The sequence below is a fragment of the Terrapene carolina genome, unplaced genomic scaffold (genome assembly GCF_002925995.2).
Source record: "Terrapene carolina triunguis isolate 2854851 unplaced genomic scaffold, T_m_triunguis-2.0 Scaffold84, whole genome shotgun sequence".
Classification (NCBI taxonomy): Eukaryota; Metazoa; Chordata; order Testudines; family Emydidae; genus Terrapene; species Terrapene triunguis.
This window is the reverse complement of record NW_020664435.1, coordinates 36,477,420-36,498,290: the sequence shown is the minus strand read 5'-3', so window position 1 is coordinate 36,498,290 and position 20,871 is coordinate 36,477,420. Positions and strand designations below refer to the sequence as shown.

The following is a 20,871-nucleotide window of genomic DNA, read 5'->3' as shown; positions in this document are numbered from 1 at the left end:
AGCCTTCAGTGGGAACAGGATTGGGCCCCATATATGTATTTAATTATCCTTTATTTATTCACAAATACCTGTTCTGTTTTTAGTCAAAGAAGGTTACATTTCATTCTTTCCTTTGTGGAGCTTTAGCTAGTTGCTCTTAGCAAGAGCTTTTATCATGTTTTTGTGCCAGTTGCTTTCTGGATGGAAATTTTGTTCCCAAATTCCATATTTGACATATATATTCCACATCCCTCCCATCTGGGGAATGATGGGAGTGACTATGACTATCGTTTGAAATTTCTCAGCTTCTGTAGGACTAAGAGAAGATGGCACTGAGTGATCAGAGAGACCAGAGTTAAAGGTGGAGGTAGCTGGATATTATAACGCTGGTAGCTGGACAGTCTAACTTTGGTTTAACTGCGGTGCTGGTACACGTGTTTTATGAAAACCATTCACTTACTGACAATCCAGCCTGAGGCTGGCAAAGGCGTGGCATTACTTTTTGTCAGATTAATTTGTATCTGCCGGCCTTGTTATCTGCCATCAAATGTGAGCTATTCAAACTGAAATGAATCTGTATCAAAAGAAAATATGGCTTCAGACTCCTATCAGCACCCTCATCTCTAGCATGAACATTTTCTTCCTTAGTTTCATTGTATTGCTTCCTTTCCTATTATTATCTGAGATTAGGAATAATTTCTTTCCTTAAATTTTCCCTCTTACCTGGAAGGTATTTATAGAGTATGATCATGAACAATCCCAGCACCAATTCTTTTCTTTTCTATACTTTTTGGGTCAAATATTGCTTTCCGCTAGACTTGTGAAACCCATGGGCTTCAGAAGGGCTGCACAAGTATTACCAAAGAGAAAATGTAGACATGTATGTCTAACTTTCTAGTTGATAGCATAGTGTAAATTCAACTCTAAGACAACATTTCAATGGACATTATCAGTAATTCCAGTTGCGGGATGAGAGGGATGGACCTTTTCCCCTGCTGAGCGGGCAAAGATGGGAATTGAATGTTGTATATGGCAGATATACATGGAGAAGTCAAGGAGGGATGGAGATTCAGTTTAAATTGCTGTGGCTAGTGTTTCTGAATAACGGGGTTGAAACACTCTACAAAGGACTTTTGTTCTCCTTCTCATCCTCAGCTGTGGTTGGTAAAAATTAAGTCAGTTAATGCCTGCCAGCAGCAGGCTCTTGAGTGCAGATGTGCTTTATCTACTGTCTGTGGAGAGGAATACACTTCATGTAGAGAGGTGGCTTCTTTTTCTTTTTTGTAAATATGCTTAACATGACATAAGGAGCTCAGTGTTAGGGAATCTGTGTTCTTTTTTGGCAGTGGAAGATCAAACTAAAAGAAAAATCACAATTTTACCCATGATTTAATACTCTGAGTTTTGCTTTGGATTAATAGGTATCATGGCAACCAATGAATATCCCTTTATTGGAACAGACAGTAACATAATTTTCTGCGCTGTGCATGGCTGCATGAGAAAGAAACATGAAACCTAACTTTTTTATTAGTATTCATATTGGCAATGTTATATTAGGTTGCAGTAGTTTACAGCCTTTTCTAGCAGAGTAAACAATGTTGTACTGAAATCAGAACCAGATTCAATGGGTTTCGAAAACCTCACACACTGGCAAAGAAAGATGTGTGATCATTCTGGACAAATACCCTTTTCTTCTTTCTTTAGTGAACTTGAGTAGTATATTTAAAATGAACGGGAATACATATTTTTCCAGTCTTTTATTAATTTCATCATGGCATCAGGCATTCTGAAACTTGGCAAAGGGTCCAGAGTTCCTCTTTCTTGCTTGCTTACCTAATAATTTTAATTGATTGCATTAGTATTGCAAACTGAAGCTAGCACATTTCAAAAAAATCTGACTTTTTGATGCTGTGTTAGTGAGGTGATTGCAAAAGATGAGTACCCATTCTTCAGCTGAAACCAGAATAATGTGAACAATAGTAGTTTTGCTGGCTGATGCACATGTAAGTAAGTGAGGCCATTTGGCACATTTGCTCTTTTTATAATCTTTACAGCAGTGTATCCTAAATGTGTTCTTGGCTCTATGTAGTTGTAGCTGGAGGACTGACGTGGGTGAGACAGTTACTATAAGATCTGTCATGTTTCTCCTTCAATCTTTGAGTTCTGGTGCAAAATGTGGAACAAAAAATAACTTCTGGTTTGGATTGCCACCCAGGTTTGAAAATGGATTCCTTTCAGGGAAGCAAACATTAGTGACGCAGGGAAACTGGAATATCTTCTCCCTTGAGGGACTGCAGTGGTTGCTCTTAAAAGGGATGGTTAATGTTCACACTGCAAATTACGTCATAACATAACCATTTTAATACTCTCCAGACTAGAATCTGGCATTCATGGTCTCAGAATATGCAATATTGCCAGTCCCAAGCACTCAGAAATCATGAGCCAGGCCCAGAAATAACCATGACACTGGCCTAAACATTTTGAGGGTTTTTGGTTTTTTTTGCCTTTTGGTTTTTGAGCCTTTAGGATACACTTGATACACATTTTTGAGCTTCTATCTACAACCATGAGGGCTAGAAACGTACTTTATAAAATCACAAAATCAGCTGACTTTAAGATTGGAGGCTTGAAGAAAAATGCCAAATATCATGAGATTCATGATAAAATAATGAAAGTTGGTAACACTTGTGAGGGTATTGCACATTGGACTGATAAAGTACCAGAGATTTCATTGAAGGTGACCAAACTTGACCTTAAAATTACATGCATGCATTTGAGCATAGGGTGACCAGACATCCAGATTTTATCGGGACTGTCCCGATATTTACTAGTTTGTCCCATGTCCCGACCGATGTTCAGTCAGGACGTGAATTGTCCTGATATTTTGCCCTCCAGTGCACAGGCGGAGGGGGCTCATGCCCCCCCCACCCCGACTCTGCCCCCTCCCTTCCCCATTGGATCCCTCCCCAAATTCCCGCCCTTGCCCCGCCCCCTCACTGCCCCATTGGATCCCTCCCCAAATCCCTGCCCAAATCCCCACCTGGGACCCGCCTCTTTCCCAAGCACACCGCATTCCTCCTCCTCACCCCTCCCTCCCAGGCTTGCGCTAATCAGCTAATCAGCTGTATGGCAGCGCAGGCTCTGGAGGGAGGGAGGAGATGCAGGACGCGGCCCCCAACTCATTTGTACTGAGTGTGAGCCATGTAAAAAGATGTGCATGTCATATTTCTGATCACATAAGTTAGCTTTTCATTTGATGAGAGATTGGCAGAGTAAATCATAGCAGCAGGAAGAGTAAAGAGGGCTAACACAGTATTGGATTGAAGCAAGAGTTCAGTATTGTACTGTCAGTTTAGAAACCATTAGTTAGATCACATTTGGCATATTTAATCTTTCTAGATAATTAAAATACAGAGGGAATTTTTCACTTTTTATCCCTCAGATTGGTCATAGGATTTTTGCTCTCTTTTGACATAAGTAGTATTTCAGAAAGTTAAATATGCACATTTCAAAAGGTTTTAAGAAGTTAAATGTTATAATTATGAAATTCCTAAGAGCAGAATGGTGATCCTGATATTCCTTATATGAAGGGCCTGTGGCTTGCATCAGTTCTTACACTACTATGTAAAGTATAGGGCATTAAACTGTAGCAGTAGCTTGTTACAAACTAGGTTTCAGAGGTCTGTTAAGGCCTGGTGAAATGGTTAAAGTTAGTCATTGCACTCTACTATCTGCTTAGGCTGTACATTGTAATTAGTGTAACCATGATGACTACATATGAAACATTCCATGAAATCTATCATGCATGCCATTACTCTTATATTCTGTCCTACAGCAAGAGTTTGAACTTTTGTAGAGCCTTTGCTCTCTCTTTTTGCAGAGGTTCTCTCAAATCCCCTCATTTCTCCATCCCATTTTCCACCTCATGCCAAGGCTCAGTGTCATGGTTGCCCTTTTGTTGGTCCAGGAGGGATGGATGTAACTCATTCTAGAACTGTATCTTGGAGAGAACAGCTGGGTCCTGGCAATCAGGGATTTTATGCTTTCCTTCAGGTAGAATGTGACCAGTCAGGTGCCCCTTCATGACTTAGGTAAACAGAAAAAGGACGTTAGAAAGGAAAATCAACATTGCTCCTAATTTAGCCCAATGGAGGCCACCTGAGAGCAATGTGAGATGTTCTCTTCACACAGGGAGTGAATGCACGGTAGCTTTCTAAGCCTCTGTTGCTCAGACGTTCAGGACTCAAAGGCAGCACCTTGTGCTGACTGTAGATCATCAAGCTAGCCATTACAGTGTCCTTTTTTCCTGTCTCCCAGTGTTAGATCAAAGCCTGTTTAGCAACTAGAAATACTTAACCCTCCACCACACCACACATACCACCACCACCTCTGCCTTTTGTATGCACATTGATTAAAGAAAGTTTTACTTAAACAATCAGCGTGTCAAATCAAGTACAATAAATCCCTTACACATCCTGGATTCTGGTTTTGGTTTGATGGGTTATTTTAAATTGGGAGCACCATCAATAATATTTTTCCAAGATAAATTACAATATAGAGTAGATCAGGATGTTTGGTCTCCTGTCTGTCAGAAATAGATATTTATTTTTAATTAAATATGTGCTTTAAACTGTTTCATAACCAACAGACATCTTTGGAATGGAGCTTTGTGGTTGATGTATCTTCAAGTCACTGTGTGCTCTGCTTCTTTCTTTTAAAAGTGTGCTCCCATCAATACACTGATGCCACTGGTGTGCTGACATCTCCAAACTACCCCAGAAACTACCCTGTCAAGACAGAGTGCATATACAGGATCAGAGTGGAAACCAACAAACAGATTGTGCTGCACTTCACCAACTTCACCTTGGAAGGGAATAAGCTTTGTTCAATGGATTATGTGGAAATCAGGCAAGCCCATTTAGTTCTATTATCCTCATTACTGATCGCAACCAAGGGGAGGAAGTAGTATCCATTTAGGCTGAACAAGAAACTGTAGCCTGAAATGTACCTGGAACTGGCAAGAAAGGGTTTGATAGTGAACTAGAAATAAAACCTTGTTGCTCCCTCCTTCCTATTCCATTCTTATGTTTCTCACCTGTGATGGCCCTGAATAAATTCTAGCTGTCAGGGTAAGTGAATGGATTCTTGTGGGGCTTGTCAATTCCTCAGCAGAAGGACCATCTCTTTTTGTACTGGTTGGGGAGAGGCACTATAAGTGAAAGAAAGCATAGCGTCAGATAAAGTAAAAAATCTTAAATGAATCAAACTGAATAATAGAATCTCTATGGATAGAAATTCCATGCTTGAACAATAAGATATGGCTGTAGGAATCTACTACTGACTACCTGACCAGGACAGTGATAGTGACTGTGAAATGCACAGGGAGGTTAGAGTGGCTTCATTTCAACTATCCTCATATTGGGTATATGTCACCTCAGGACAGGATGCAGAGGTAAAATTTCTTCACACCACAAATGACTGCTTCATGGAGCAGCTAGTCCTGGAACCCACAAGGATTGAGGCCATTCTTGATTTTGTCCTAAGTGGAGCACAGGATCTGGTCCAGGAACTGGATATAGCTGAACTGCTTGGTAATAGCAACCATGCTGTAATTAAATTTAACATCTGTGTAGGGGGGAAAATGCTAAAGAACCCCACCACAGTAGCATTTAACTTCAAAAAGAGGGACTATACAAAAATGAGGAAGCTAAACAGAAATTAAAAGGGACAGTCACAAAGGTTAAATACACCGCTACCTCGATATGACGCGACCCGATATAACACAAATTCGGATATAACGCGGTAAAGCAGTGCTCTGGGGGGCGGGGCTGCACAATCTGGTGGATCAAAGCAAGTTCAATATAACGCGGTTTCACCTATAACATGGTAAGATTTTTTGGCTCCCGAGGACAGCGTTATATCGAGGTAGAGGTGTACCTGCAAACTGCATGGAGACTATTTTTAAAACACTGTAATAGAGGCACAAACTAACATATACCCCCAAATAAAAAAACCTAGTAAGATGACCCAAAAAATGCCAGCTATGCTAAATGGCAGAATAGAAGAGGTGGAGAGAGTCAAAAAGGCATCTTTTAAAAATTGGAAGTGAAATCCTAATGAGGAAAATAGAAAGCAGCATAAACTCTGGCAAGTCAAGTGTAAAAGTATAATAAGGCAGGCCAAGAAAGAATTAGAAGAAGAACTAGCTAAGGACACAAAAACTAACAGCAATTTTTTAAGTAGATCAGAAGCAGCAAGCCTACCAAACAATCTGTGGGGCTATTGGATGACTGAGGTGCTAAAGGGGCACACAAGGAAAACGAGCCTATTGCAGAGAAGCTAAATGATGTCTTTGCATCAGTCTTCACTACAGAGGATGTGGGGGAGATCCCTACACCCAAGCCATTCCTTTTAGGTGACAGATCTGAGGAACTGTTCCAGATTGAGGTGTCAATAGAGGAGGTTTTGGAACAAATTGATAAATTAAAGAGTAATAAGTCACCAGGAACTCAGGAAATTGCAGAACTACTAACTGTGGTATGTAACCTATATTTGAATCAGACTCTGTACCAAATGACTGGAAAGTAGCTAATGTAACACCTATTTTTTTTTAAAAAGGCTCCAGAGGCAATTCTGGCAATTACAACCTGGTAAGCCTAACTTCAGTACCAGACAAATTGGTTGAAACTATAGTAAACAACAGAATTATCAGACACAGATGAACGCGATATGTTGAGGAAGAGTCAACATGGCTTTTGTAAAGGGAAATCATGCCTGACCAATCTATTAGAATTCTTTGAGGGAATCAACAACCATGTAGACTAGGGTAATATAATGTACTTCGGCTTTCAGAAAGCCTTTGACAAGGTCCCACACCAAAGGCTTTTAAGCAAAGAAAGCTGTCATGGGAGAAGAGGGAAGGTCCTCTCATGAATCAGTAATTGGTTAAAAGATAGGAAACAAAGGGTCCGTTTTCACAATGGAGAAAGGTAAATACCAGGGTCCAACAAGGATCTGTACTGAGACCTGTGCTGTTCAACATATTCATAAATGATCTGGAAGATGGGGGGGGGGTGAACAATAAGGTGGCAAAAATGAAGACATACAAAATTACTCAAGCTGGTTAATTTCAAAGCCGACTGTGAAGAGTTACAAAGGGATCTCACTAAACCGGGTGACAAAACAGCAGATGAAATTCAATGTTGATAAATGCAAAGGGATGCATGCCAAGCCCATGTATGCATGTATGCATGTTAATGATGGGTTCTAATTCAGCTGTTACCACTCAAGAAAGAGATCTTGGTGTCATCATGGATAGTTCTCTGAAAACATCTGCTCAATGTGCAGTGGCTGTCCAAAAAGCATTAGGAAAGGAATAGATAATAAAATAGAAAATGTCATAATGACACTATATAAATCCATGGTACACCCGCACCATGAATACTGCGTGCCGTTCTGGTCACCCCATCTCAAAAAAGTTTCATTAGAATTGTTAAAGGTGTAGAGAAAGGCAATGAAAATGATTACAGATATGGTACAGCTTCCATATGAGGAGAGATTAAAAAGATTGGGACCATTCAGTTTAGAAAAGAGTTGACTCAGGACAGATGATAGAGGTCTATAAAACCATGAATGGTGTGGAGAAAGTGAATAGGGAAGCATTATTTACCCCTTTACATTACACAAGAACAAGGGGTCACCCAATGAAATTAATAGGCAGCAGGTTTAAAATAAACAAAAGGAAGTATTTCTTCACACAACACACAGTCAAAATGTGGAAGTCAGTGCCCTGGAATGTTGTGAAGGCCAAAAGTCTAAATGGATTCAATAAAGAATTAGATAAATTCATGGAGAAATAGGTCCATCAATGGCTATTAGCCAAGATGGTCAGAGACACAACCCCATGCTCTGGTGACGCTAAACCTCCAATTGCCAGAAGCATCTGGCATTGGCCTCTGTCAGAGACAGGATACTGGACTAGTTAGACCATTGGTCTGACCCCGTATGACCGTTCTTATGTTGCACAGTTGCATGTTTTGTAAAGCATTGTGTGCACTTACATATTTAAGCACTATAAATAGTTACTGCTCCGAAGAGTAGAGCTGAGTGCATTGTTACCCTTGATTCTGTTGAGTATTGTAATCCACTGCACATCAATGGTACTGTTCTCCCTCAGTGACAGTACACTGATGGCATCAGGAAGACATTGCAAACATTGATAATGAAGTTTTTGAGTGGTCCAGATCCTTAGCTGGTGTAAATCTGCATAGCTCCATTGACTTGAATGGAGTTATGCAGAATGTGTTATCGCAAGTATTTGACTTCAGTGGACCTATGTAATTCTATTCCATCTGAGGATCTGGCCCAGTTTCTGGACTGATGTAATCTTTAATACTACAGTAAATTGGTAGTTAGGAGGAAATATTCAAATTGAGCAGATGGGGATGTGGGTCAGAGGAGGCATTTTCACAGTTCTGAAACCACATCAACCTGAGACATCAGATAGTTGTTTAAGTCTTCCTCAGTGGGGTAAGAGGGGAGAACAGACCTTCTATCATAACAAGGCTAAACCAAATGTTTTAACAAAAACAAGTAGAAACAGGATTTCTCTCTTTAAAATATGGCTCTACTTTGGCGGCGACATACTAAAATGGCACCTCGGGTTGTTTTTTAAATCCTGTGTGTGTGTGTGCGCGCACAGAAATATAACTATCCTGAAGACCAACATATTCAGGAGGCACAACAAAGCATTGCGTGTGCACCCTGATTGCAAAATTAGGGGGTGCCAGCACCAGCTAAGCGCAGGGTCAGAAACGTCAGCTGTGGAATCATCTGTAGAGGCCAGAGCAAATCATCTAAAACTAAGATTCAACCCATCTGTTCTGAGATATAGGTAGGCTAATGTAGGCTTTTGTTGCTTTATAGAGGAGAGACATGATGACACTGATGCTTTGCCCTCATTGCTTCCCCATGCAGCTTGGAAGATTCCCAGAGATGCTTCTTTGGCTCTGTCAGGATGTTGAGACGTTTTGAATCTGTACTGGAATGAAATTGTTGAGATTTATGCCCTACTTTTGAAGGTATTTAGGCATTGCTGCTCTCAGTGTTGCACCGCTTAATTTAACTTAAGATTTTGGGCCCTAAATCTCATTTCCAAAAGGGACTTAGGAACCTAAATCTCATGAGCTCTCAATAAAATTTTGGCTTTTGAAATGAGAGAGAGGTTACTAAACTATTTAGGCCTTGCAATGCTGAGTGCAGCAATGCCTAAATACCTTCACAAGCTGGGCCAAAGTGCTTGCAAATGGTTTGCGAGTAGTTGATTAAGATGTCTTGCACCCTTCAGTAGTTAGTAATGTATTCCTGCTAAAGACAAAGCTGAAGGAATCCCAGGAGACATTTCATGTACTCTTCTCACTCTTTACCTGTTTGGCCCAAGACTTTTCTTCTGTTTCATTCTAGAGATGGAGGCTATGAAACATCACCAGTCCTTGGAAAGTACTGTGGTTCAACTCTGCCTCCTGTTATCATCTCCCATAGTAACAGGCTATGGATAAAATTTGTAAGTGATGTATATGGCACAAGAACTGGATTTTCAGCTTACTGGGATGGTACCACAACAGGTAAAATGAGAATGCCAAGGGTGGAACTATTTGGCCAATCTTCTTGCTAGATCTTTTATCCTTTTTCTCTGTGCAGTTTTCCACCTCCCCTGCACCTAACTGCATACTGAATCCCTTTTAAATACTTTCCCCCAAACTTAACTGATTAGTGGCAACACAAGTTCAAGCAGTTTAGAACAGGGATCTATATTTCCTGTTCTTGGGTAAATAAGGGTTTTTCTCCAAGTGATTTATGACACATCATATTCTAGTTTATATTTTAACTTCCACTGTATCCTTTGTTTCTGTGCTTGTTAGGAAATTAATGGTGCTAACAGAAGTGGGGCTGAGGCTAGGTCTACACTACAGCGGACTTCCGACCTAAGATACGCAACTTCAGCTACGTGAATACCGTAGCTGAAGTTGCGTATTTTAGGTCGGCTTACCTGGCGGTGAGGACGCGGGAAAGTCGACCGCTGCCGCCGACTCCGCTACCGCCTCTTGTCGAGGTGGAGTTCCGGAGTCGACGGTAGAGCCATCAGGGATCGATTTTACCGCGTCCTCACGAGACGCGGTAAGTCGATCCCCGATAAACCGATTGCTACCCGCCGGATCGGCGGGTAGTGAAGACGTAGCCTGAGATACAGCATGGGAAGGCAGTGGAGCAGGATTTAGTATTAGAACAGCAGAGTAGGAGATAAGACTCCTAGGTTCTGTTGCTGTCTCTGTCCTTGATTTACTATGAGACATTTGGTGAATCATTTATCCTTTCATGTCTTCAGGTTACTGTTTGTATAGTAATAGCTATCTCAAAGGAATGCTGTTAGGATTAATTAGCTAATATTCATAAAATGCTTTAAGTTCCCCAGGGAAAAGTGTTATCGAGGTGCAGTTATTATTGTATATTTGCTATTTTCTGTCATAATTATGGCAAGGAAGAAGGGAAAATATGAGGATAAACCTAAAATCCCTTTAAAAAGAGCTATAAATTCATTGCCATGACATCAGTAACCATGGAAAGTCTCATGCTAATGGATGTAATACATTCATTAGCAGATGATTTGTACTTTTCCTGAAGTGTAATTCCAGCAGGACATGTCTCTTGCCTGAGGTTAGAATTTTCCCAAGGGACTCTAAAGTGTATAATCCTGTGAGGTAGCCCCCTGCTGTGAAGCATTTCACTGGGTAAAGGAGAGTTACAGTAGCAGAGTAGAGCACTAAGCATAAAATCTCTTAATGAGAGAGAGACTGGTGAGGTTGAATGCAGTTAATTATGGTTCTCTTTGTTCTTTTCAGGCTGTGGTGGGACCCTCACAACTTCATCTGGCATGTTCATGTCTCCCAACTATCCCATGCCTTATTACCACAATTCAGAATGCTATTGGTTGTTGAAGTCAAGCCGAGGCAGCCTATTTGAAATCCAGTTTAAACAGTTCCACTTGGAGTTTCATCCAAAATGCAGCTCTGATTACCTTGCTGTATGTACAGTCTCTCTCTCTTCCTCAGATTAGGGTGACTAGACAGCAAGTGTGAAAAATCGGGACAGGGTGTGGGGGGGTAATAGGAGCCTATATAAGAAAAAGACCCAAAAATCAGGACTGTCCCTATAAATTTGGGACATCTGATCACCCTTCAAATGGGGTATAGGTGCTGGAACTAGAGGTGCGGGGTGTGCTGCAGCGCCCCCTGACTTGAAGTGGTTTCCATTATATACAGGGTTTACGGTTGGTTTAGTGGCTCTCAGCACCCCCACTAGGGGAGAGAGCACAGTGTTAGTGCCCATGTACAGAGAGAGAGAGAGAGAGAGATTCACACCAAGTGAACAGTTCTAAAGTAGGGAAATTCCATCCTGAATGCCACCCTTAAAGTTATGGAGAGGATTTATCTTGGGACAGAGGAGGGTACAGGATGTGTGTGTGTGTGTGTGTGTGTGTGAGAGAGAGAGAGAGAGAGAGAGTGAGAGAGAAATTTAAGAGCAAATTGAAATGTCATTTTAGAAAGTTTGTCTCTTTATACTGTTTTTCCATATATAGCTTTCCCCATAAAATGCGATCGCTTTGTTCTCCTTTACTTTACATATGAGAGATCAGTTAAATGTGTTAAGTTTAATAGTTTTCACTACTATCATCATCCCTCAAGATTTTTCTATCTCTCTTTATTCAAAGGTATATGATGGCAACAGTAGCAATGCTAAGATGCTGGGTAAATTTTGTGGGAATCAGATACCCGAGTCAATCCGCTCCACCAGGGATACTTTATATGTGAAACTAAGGACAGATGGTCATTTTGAAGGTAGAGGTTTCCTTGCTGAGTACAAGCAGAGTAAGTATGAACAAGAAGAGTGAGAGCGGCAAGTTGCTAGAATGCCAGTATTGGTTCTACAAACTTTTTATTGTATCCTCTGGTCTCATTTGTGAGCAGAATTCTCTTCCAGGAAAGATTGTGCATGTATTGTATTATTTGGCTAGATTCTCTGGTTTGCTAGGACAGATGATTTAAAATGGACAGAGATAGCTACTTGCAAATCCCAACATAAGAGGAATGTCTCCTGATGGAAAGCAGGTAGAGTTGGCTCTGCTGCCACCTACGTCTGCTGCCCCTTCTACTCTTTCATTAAGGACCGAATGTGTGTGAGGGTGTGTGTCAGGGCCATTCCAGGACTGGGGTGTGGATGGGAGGGGCACAGTGGAATAGTGCGCAGCTTCTCCTGATCTTCCGTTGGTGTAGGGTTCAGACATTTTGCCAATGGTGGAAGATAAATTAGCCCCTTTGCTACTGTAATTTCTGCTGGGGCTAGGTGGATGAAGATCAAGGAGCCACAACCAGATCCTTTTGGCCCCCTTCAAATGTAATGGGGAATCTGGTCCATAGATTTTAGTAAAGCCCATCTGGAACATTTCTGAGAGCTTCATTTTTCAAAGCATTTGTTGCAAAAGACACATTTTTGAATTTCTTTGCAAAAGAATTCTTCTCCTGGAAGTACCTGAAAGTGTTGAAGTTCTGCAGAGAGCAGAATACCAACATTTGGAGGTGTCATTTCTACGAATCAGTGTGCTCGGCTTGTTACAATATACGCACAACAAAAACAAATCAGTTCCTTTTATACTTATTTTTATTGGTATTAAAGACTGAACCAATGTATTTTTAAACAAAGCCATCACTAAATCTTGGGGAGGTGGCAGGGGAGGTTAGTAGTCTGAAAGAGAATATGAACAGTATGTAGGTTTTTGGATTTAAAATATTTTTCTTTTTGTGCCATACTCTATATAATACTTTCATAGCTGGTACTTATCTTTTAAATTGTAAATCATGCAGAATTCTGGATTTTCTCCATAATCTTGAATATTGTCCCAATATTTAATTTTCTTCTTGCACAATACATTATGTGCCATATGGATTAGGTAAACTTTTGATACGTCACTAAGTATAAACAGCATTACAGTTAATCTTTGAATATCCTGAAGATGACATGTCATCTTGAGAGGATTTGTAGGTTTAAAGAGAGGGCTGTAACTGGGAATTCCTCTGGGTTTGAATTACAGTAAATGATTATACCCCACTGTTTCTAATCAGAATGTTTGAAAAGCCAAGGATATTCAAGTTCAGTTTGTACTTGTGTGGTGCATTTTTTTTTAACTTTGACTGGCTCACTCATCCCTTAAAGGAATCCCACAGTCTTGCAGCATATTCTTTACATGCCACAAAGTAAGACTCTTGATTAGAAAAAACCTTGTAGCTATGTCCTTTTAAAGAGGACAGTCATGGGATTCTCTAGTCACTGCTGGGGAGTCCGCTTGTAACTGCATCTGTGGAAGCATTCTGCCTGGTCTGATGCCCCCTTCAGTCTCTCATTTATTCTGTGGCCCTTCTCATACTCCAGTAGTAACAGTGCTTCCTCTTCATGACTCAGGGTTCTCCCTCTTCGTGGCTTGGCCCTATAGCCAAGTGACTATAATTTTCTCCTTCCAGGATATCAAAGACTTAGTGGACCGGTTGACCGGGTATTGTCCCTGGCAATCTTCCAATTCAAGGCTATGCCACTTTCCCAGTGACTGGAAGGGGAGTCTGGGCCCGCCCTCTACTCCGGGTTCCGACTCAGGGACCCTTGAATCAGTGGCCAAGGTCTGCACTGTCTCAAATCTTGCTGCCATTTCCCTGAACCTTTTTCTACTTCACTTCTATCAGGCTTCCACTCCGCCACTCTTCTGGGTAAACCCTTCTTTCAGGGCCTGGAGCCCAGGGCTTCTACTGTCTCCCTGGGTTTCCTCCTTTCCCTCTCTAAGCCCAGAGAGTGACTACAGGCTTCCACACTACAGCCTCCTTCTGCCCTCACTTCATGGCTTTATACCAGCCCTGCCTGCTCCTGTCCAGCTGGGCTCCACCCTCAATCAGTGCTTGCCTATCAAGCCAACTTTCTTTCAGGTGCAGCCTATCAGATTACTTAACCCCTTCTGAGCCACATTAACCCTTTCTATGGGACGATCCCCTCATCACAAGGACCAACAGTGTGTTTACAAATGTAGGGTATCTGAGATATCAGCTAAAGGCATGTGTGTTTTGCCATTTACATTAATATTTTATTACTAATGATGCACAATAAATTCAATAAACAAAATTTTTGGTGGCTTGCTCAAACTCTGAAAATGTACAGCAGGTATCAGTTTGAAATAAGGTAGTTAATTACCAAATACATTCATGTCTTCTAGTTTGAACAATAGTGTTCGATGAAACATGACACATTCTAAAGGAAAATGTGCTTATTGGTGTAAGACTAATATGCAGATGCACTTACATGCCAGATGTATTTCTGATACAAAAATGGGACCAGAAGGCAGCTGGTTAGTCCAACTCATATTCTTCAAAATCCATTTTGGAGTTTTCATGTCGTCTTTCCCAATGGATATCCTCTGCTCTCTACACTGGCTTCCCGTAGAATTTTGAATCAAGTTCTAGGTCTCAGTACTTATTTTCAAAGCACCCCATGGCCTGGGCCAAGGGTATCTGAAAAATCAACTAAAGATCCAGGATAAAGATGGTGGCTGACAGCTGTGCTTCTCTGGCACAATGGAACTCTCAACAATCCAAGTAAAAGCTTGGCTGTGCGGGAGACAAAACTTCCTCTGGGGGCAGTCTGAGACTGTGGAATGAACTTCCCCAGGAGCTAAGGACTGTCACAAATCTCACCACTTTTTGCTCTAAGGGCAAGGTACATTTCTTTGGCCTGGCCTTTTCTCCCATAAACGCATGGCAACAAGTATATTTGTATTAAAAAACCCCACACACCCCAACCAAACAAGACACCACACTGCACATGCAACTCCCTCTGGGGAGAGGATGAGAGAACAAACTACACAGATGAGTATCATGTTCTTAAAGCACTACTAGAAGGCCCTCAGATACTACCATGATGAACACAGTATAAAAACCTCTATGGAATAGAATTGCTTTGCTTAACGTGTTCTTCAAACTCTCTGTATATTTCCTGTTCCAGACAGAAGAACGTCCTACTTTTCTATTTCCCCCCTGTAGCACGGCGTGGTCCACTCCTGCCATCTTGCACCACAGAAACCTGCTCAGACAGCACTAGATGGATATCCACACCGAGCTATTTATTTCAGATCTCTCCACCGATGCCTTACAGTTTTAAATGGCAATACTATGTACAATGTCCCTTGTATTTTCAGCCCTTTTCCTAGGGCCCAAGAAGAGCGGATGTCTCCTTGAACTGAGAGCTCTGTGAGACTGGACTCAGCCAGCCCTGTTCCCCTTGCACATCCTTCCTGTGCCTTTTTATCAGTCCTCAGCTGATGGGTTAATTAATCCTTTAGCTCACCCAGCCTGCTATCCTGAGTAGCTAATCACATTTCATTCCCCAGTCAGCCCTCTTGGGGAGCTATTTAGTGTCAGATTGATCAGACTAGAGACTCCCCTGTTAACTCCCTGCCACCCCCTTCATCTTATTCTGCTCCCATATACACATTTATATGGGGTAACCAAATACAGTATGCTCTGCATCACAGCATTTACTCATATTGATAGTCTCTGAGTCCAGTGGAATCCAGATTCAGGAAAATGAGAATCACTGATCCAACAGCATGGCTGTTCTATTCCCATATCTCTACTTTATTTTCATCCCCCCCCTCCTTCATTCCCCGGAGGGAAAAACTCTTTATCCCAGTCAAAATCCCCGAATCCTCTTCTAGATCTCTGCTTGATGACTAACCAGGGAAAGTATTATTAAGAACTTCATGCTGATTTCCAGCATGTTAAATCAGTTAGGATGTCCAACACAAGCCAACTATGTTTTATTCGTCTTTCTAGCCATGTGTGATCTTTTTTTTTTTTTCCTAGTTCACTGAAATGGTATGTGAGTTTGCAGTATTGTGTCTAAATACAGCCCCAGCCACTGTAAATTGGTTCAAAGTGACTTATTTAGCTAGATGGTACATTGCATTTTTATTTTGAGTTTTTTAAAATAATATAAATAGATGTTTTAGAGAATAATTTTGCATTTGAAAAAAAGAAAAATAGGCAAAAAGAGTATGTAGGATAATGGGGGAAATCAGCTCATGATTCTAGTATTACTTGGGAGGAAGGATATGCTTGTAATGAATGACTTGTAGTTGGGATATCTGGATTTTGTTCCTGGTGCCTGTGTGTCCTTGGGAAAATCACTTACCTCTCTCTTTCTCAATTTCCTTCTCTGTAAAATAGGCATAATAATACCTACCTCATGGCAGTATTATTAGGCTTTATTCAGTAGCATTTGTAGATCATTTGAGATCCTGGGATGGAAAGCAGTATACTAAGTATAATTTATTACTGTTTTTTTTCCAGTTTGCCAAGGAATAGTGATTGCCAACCGTAGCCAGGGCATCTTGGAAAGTTTAAATTATCCAAACAATTACCCTCTAAATGAACACTGCAGCTGGACCATCCAAACTACAACTGGCAATACACTTAACTACAGCTTTACATCCTTTGATGTAGAAGAAGGATCAAACTGTGATCTGGACTATTTGAAGGTATGAATCCAAATTCTAGACCACATGTAAATCAGTTCCTTTCATGGAGAATAGGCACTGAAAATACAGTATGCCCTCATTTTTTTCAAATTAGAAATATTTTGTTAGAAGAACAAGTAAAGAAACCCTAATTGTTACTGGTTACATTGTATATCTTACCTGTATGTCTATCAGTTTTAGTCATTTAGTACTTTGAACTCTAGTGAACAGCCAAAATCAGATGGAATCTGAACCTGTTAGTGAACCTGGCGGTTCATCAGTTTCCAAAGGGAACATGTCCTTATGGTATTTGAATGCTATTGGAATGACATGGCTTTTTTCTGCCTGGTCAAGATACTGTATGAGCTAGAGACATACTCATTGCAAAGAATAGTTGTACATCTTAACATTATTTTACCATGGTAATATAATGTATGCTACCAATTCAACAAAGCACTTATGCACGTTTGTGTATCCCTATTCAGCAAAGGCTGTAAGCACATGCTTAAGTTTCGTTGACTTGAAATTAAACACACGTTAAAGTGTTTTGCTGAGTAGGGGTAGTCTTAAACTCAAATTCAGCATGCGCGTAAGGGTTTTTGCTGAATTAACACAGCCTCTCTAAGAGTGAAATTCTCCCCTGTACGGGGGGCTAACACAAAGCACTTATTCACCACTTAAGCTTTGCATAGGGAAGAATTTCACCCTAAGGGACTATATCCCAAAGTTTCGAATAGTATTATAGCTATTTGGAGCCAGGAAGCTGACAATGGAGTGGTGGATATCTAAAGGTTCATAGTATTCTTTTAGGCATACCTAGTGATTTGGGGGCTGGTCTTGCTGAAAGTCAGGTGACAGCTCTGCTAGGCCTGTTGGTCCATTCCATCTTAATATCCTACATCCTTGTCCATTTGGTGTGCGAGTTTCCATAGTTGAAAAACTGGTAATAAACTGGTGAAAACTGATCAGTGAAGGGCAGGGACCATGAGCACAGTAGAAAGCCCTCAAGGAGAAAGGTGGCTGCTAGAAGACAGTATTCCAGGAGCCATGGCTGGATAGTGCCAGACTCAAGAGGACTTGATGGGCATTTTAAGAAACAGAAATAGAACACGTTGGTGGGAGGAGGAGGAGGTAGTGTGGATGTGGGGAACTGTGTCCTTTGTTTTAATAATTCCTAGTTTGTTTGATGAAAGAAAAATGGAATGAATTTACTAAAAAGGGTAAAACACAGGAGAAAATAGTCATAGAGCTGTGTTAAAGAGTCTTTAACTTACAAAAGAGGTGGCTAAGTTGCAGAGGCAAAAACCAGAAACATAAAAATTCAAAGTTCAGTTAGACACTTTCGAGGAAAGGATCGTTTTGAGAGAAATCAAAAGAATTATTTTTTGTCATAATACAAATATGTCTGTCTTTAAATGTCATTTAAAATTACGATTCCCGGATATGGAAAAGATGTCTTCATTCTGCTGCGTGGCATACAAATATGTGCCAATATGTAAAAAGAGAACAAGGGTGAATGAGTTAGGAAATCAAGTAATATTTGTGTCACTCTTTGAATTGTGAAAAGGGGAATATTTTGGCATTAGTACAGAGATCTATGAGATACAGGGGAAAGGAGAGAATGCTTTGCTTTGTAATGTGCGTGTCACTGATTTTCTAAGCAGACTGCATATATATGGTATTCCTGTGCTGAAACCCATGCTGAACCTGTCAGGGGAGAAAGAGTAAAATCAGAATAAAGCCTCATAATTATTAGGGTGGAACAGATGTTGCAATTTTGCAAAATGCTAACGTTATTATTACATTTAAAAAGGAAAGCTCCAGAGGGACCAACCAGGAATAACACTGGTTAAAAAAGCAGGTGTATATTCCAGATGATTGAAGAAGCAGAAATATTTCATTATTATTATTATTTGAAATAGGCTTTGTGTTAACATATATAGGTGTATTCTGGCAGAAACCTTACTCAGCTGTATAGAGAATGCACTCCAGAAACCATGTAGCTGCAGAAGGAAATAAAAGAGTGAAATCGCTCTAAAGAGTCAGTATAAGGACAGTGACTTACAATACGTGTTTTAGATTAGGGACTTATTCATAATATGTATAAATGGGCCCAAACCAGGCCTTTGAATTTGAAACCCTTTAGAATTCTGGGGAGGAAGAGTATATGTGTGTGAGGGGATGTGGGAGGTATTGGGGAAGTGGGGGATGTGTATAGATACAGATCTCTGGATCAGACCCCACCTTTGTACTTTTGGACCCAGGTCAGATCCCAAATTATAAAAGAGCCTGTTTTTCAATTCCATATTGGTATGTGGCTAAAATATCTGAATTATGCCCTGATTCAAAGAGTTAGGATGGGAACTGTATTTTGTTTGGTAACTTGATATAATAAGGACTTTCAGCTTCACTAGCTGCTCCTTGGCCTGCTAAAAACGAAAGAAAGAAAGAAAAAGAAAACTTTTGCACTTGTTTTCTAGTGGCTGTAGGTTCCTTAGAGTACTGTCATCAACTAGATGAAAAAAAACAAATCTCTAAGTGTATAGCTGAGAATGCACTAACACAGTGCCCAGGTGATCAGGGATCAACCAGTGCAAATTAAATGCATGACTGAGCCAAACTGAAATGAAATCACATGGAGATAATGAGAAATCATTAGTGCGTTGCTTTTTCCTTTTCTTTCTCTCCTTTGATCACCGGATGCTAATGTTGTTTGAGTCAGGTTGTGCCTTGAAGGCACTGGCCAGCGTTGGGGTCGAGCCGACTCACCTCATCCCCAACGCAGCTCTTTGAGGGAGCACGACTCAGAGTTTGGATTGCATGGGGCCTGATTCTCCACAGCTTTGTACCTTGCATAGGCATTCACATCTGTACTCAGTGTGGGTAAAATGCCACCCTTCTGATTTGGTGGCATCTGAGACCTACTCAGAGCTTAATTTGTAATGAAAGAGGTGCTGGGGCTCAAGCAATTAGGTACCGGGACTCTCACCATTTTTTTACTTTCATAACTGATGCAGTAAGCCCAGAGGTGCCGGGGCTATGAACTGCCAAGCCCAGAGGTGCCGGGGCTATGAACTGCCAAGCCTAGAGGTGCTGGGGCTCTGCCCTGGCAAGCCCTGGCACAAATTAATCACTGGACCTACTCTGCACAGTGTAAGTGCATACACAGGGCCAAAGCAGGACAGAATCAGACTGATGGACTTTATCCAGGCATTTTCTAACATTAATGTAGGGTGAGCACTTCCAGAACAAATGAGCAGCATGTTCTGTTTCGTGGTCTGGCAGTGGAAGTTGGCTCTCTCCTAGTAACACTCGGAGGTTGCCCGACATTTTGCAGAGGGTTTACAGCTTAGTTGTTGAGAATATCAGAGCAGCTACGTGTACCAAAGCGGTGACAGTATGGAGACAGCACATACAGGGCTGCTGGAACAATTTGTATAGTGGGGGTGCTGAGAGCCATTGAACCAAACTATAAACCCTATATATGTTGGAAACCACTTCAAGCCAGGGGGTGCGGCAGCATCACCAGCACCCCTAATTCCAGCACCTATAAGCACGTACCTTATAGCAGACCTGCTTTTTTTTTTTCTGATGTGCCACTAATGCTAGTTGAATTGGATTGTAATTATATTGCCTGCTGTGACTTGGATTTAAAACCTAGTATTAATCTTTTCAAGGAGAAAAATAGCCAGAAGGCTGTACCAGTGAGGTTAGGGACATTAACCTAGGAAAGAAATGCTGCATCTTTCTCTACTGTCATGATGCTGTTAGCTGAATAATAATAGTTTACTCTTCTATCTTTACTTATAGATTTACATTTTATTTAGTGTGACAGATCATAGGCTCAAAAGTGGCAAAGCTCTTTTATAAATAAAGAGAATTTAATGTTACTGCTTTAGAGATTTGAGTCTAGCAATAGGAATGAAATTCACTTCCTTCTTATCCAAGAAAAATATGATTTGAAAACCTCTTGTCTTCCTGTCCTTCAGTGGCTAACTCCCTCTATTTTCTTGTACTCACAGCACTTACCCCTCACTTTGAAGTCCAACATGTTTGGCATATGCTTGTAATGATCCTGGGGGAAAAGCCTGCCCACCTCTTCCCAACGGCACAAAAATGCTTGATGAGCCCCAGAACCAGTGTAGTTTTGCTGTGCAGGGGACAGGATGCAGGCCATTCATATATGAGGGCAAGTCTCTGTGCACTGTAGAGCACTAGTTGATGTCCACAATAGCACAGTGGGAGAGGATAGTAGATCTATATCTGTGCATATCCACTGGCTAACC

The 20,871-nt window shown here is 41.0% G+C and overlaps 1 protein-coding gene across 1 annotated transcript in view; it reads left to right on the top strand.

Annotated features, from left to right (window-relative positions):
- The window catches only part of CUBN (cubilin), a 212,563-nt gene that overhangs the window by 46,816 nt on the left and 144,876 nt on the right, over positions 1-20,871 (top strand). The window contains exons 23-27 of the mRNA XM_026649328.1: positions 4,701-4,887; positions 9,442-9,602; positions 10,878-11,059; positions 11,747-11,903; positions 16,419-16,606. Of these exons, the coding sequence (XP_026505113.1) occupies positions 4,701-4,887; positions 9,442-9,602; positions 10,878-11,059; positions 11,747-11,903; positions 16,419-16,606 (875 nt within the window). The remainder of the gene's footprint in view (positions 1-4,700; positions 4,888-9,441; positions 9,603-10,877; positions 11,060-11,746; positions 11,904-16,418; positions 16,607-20,871) is intronic.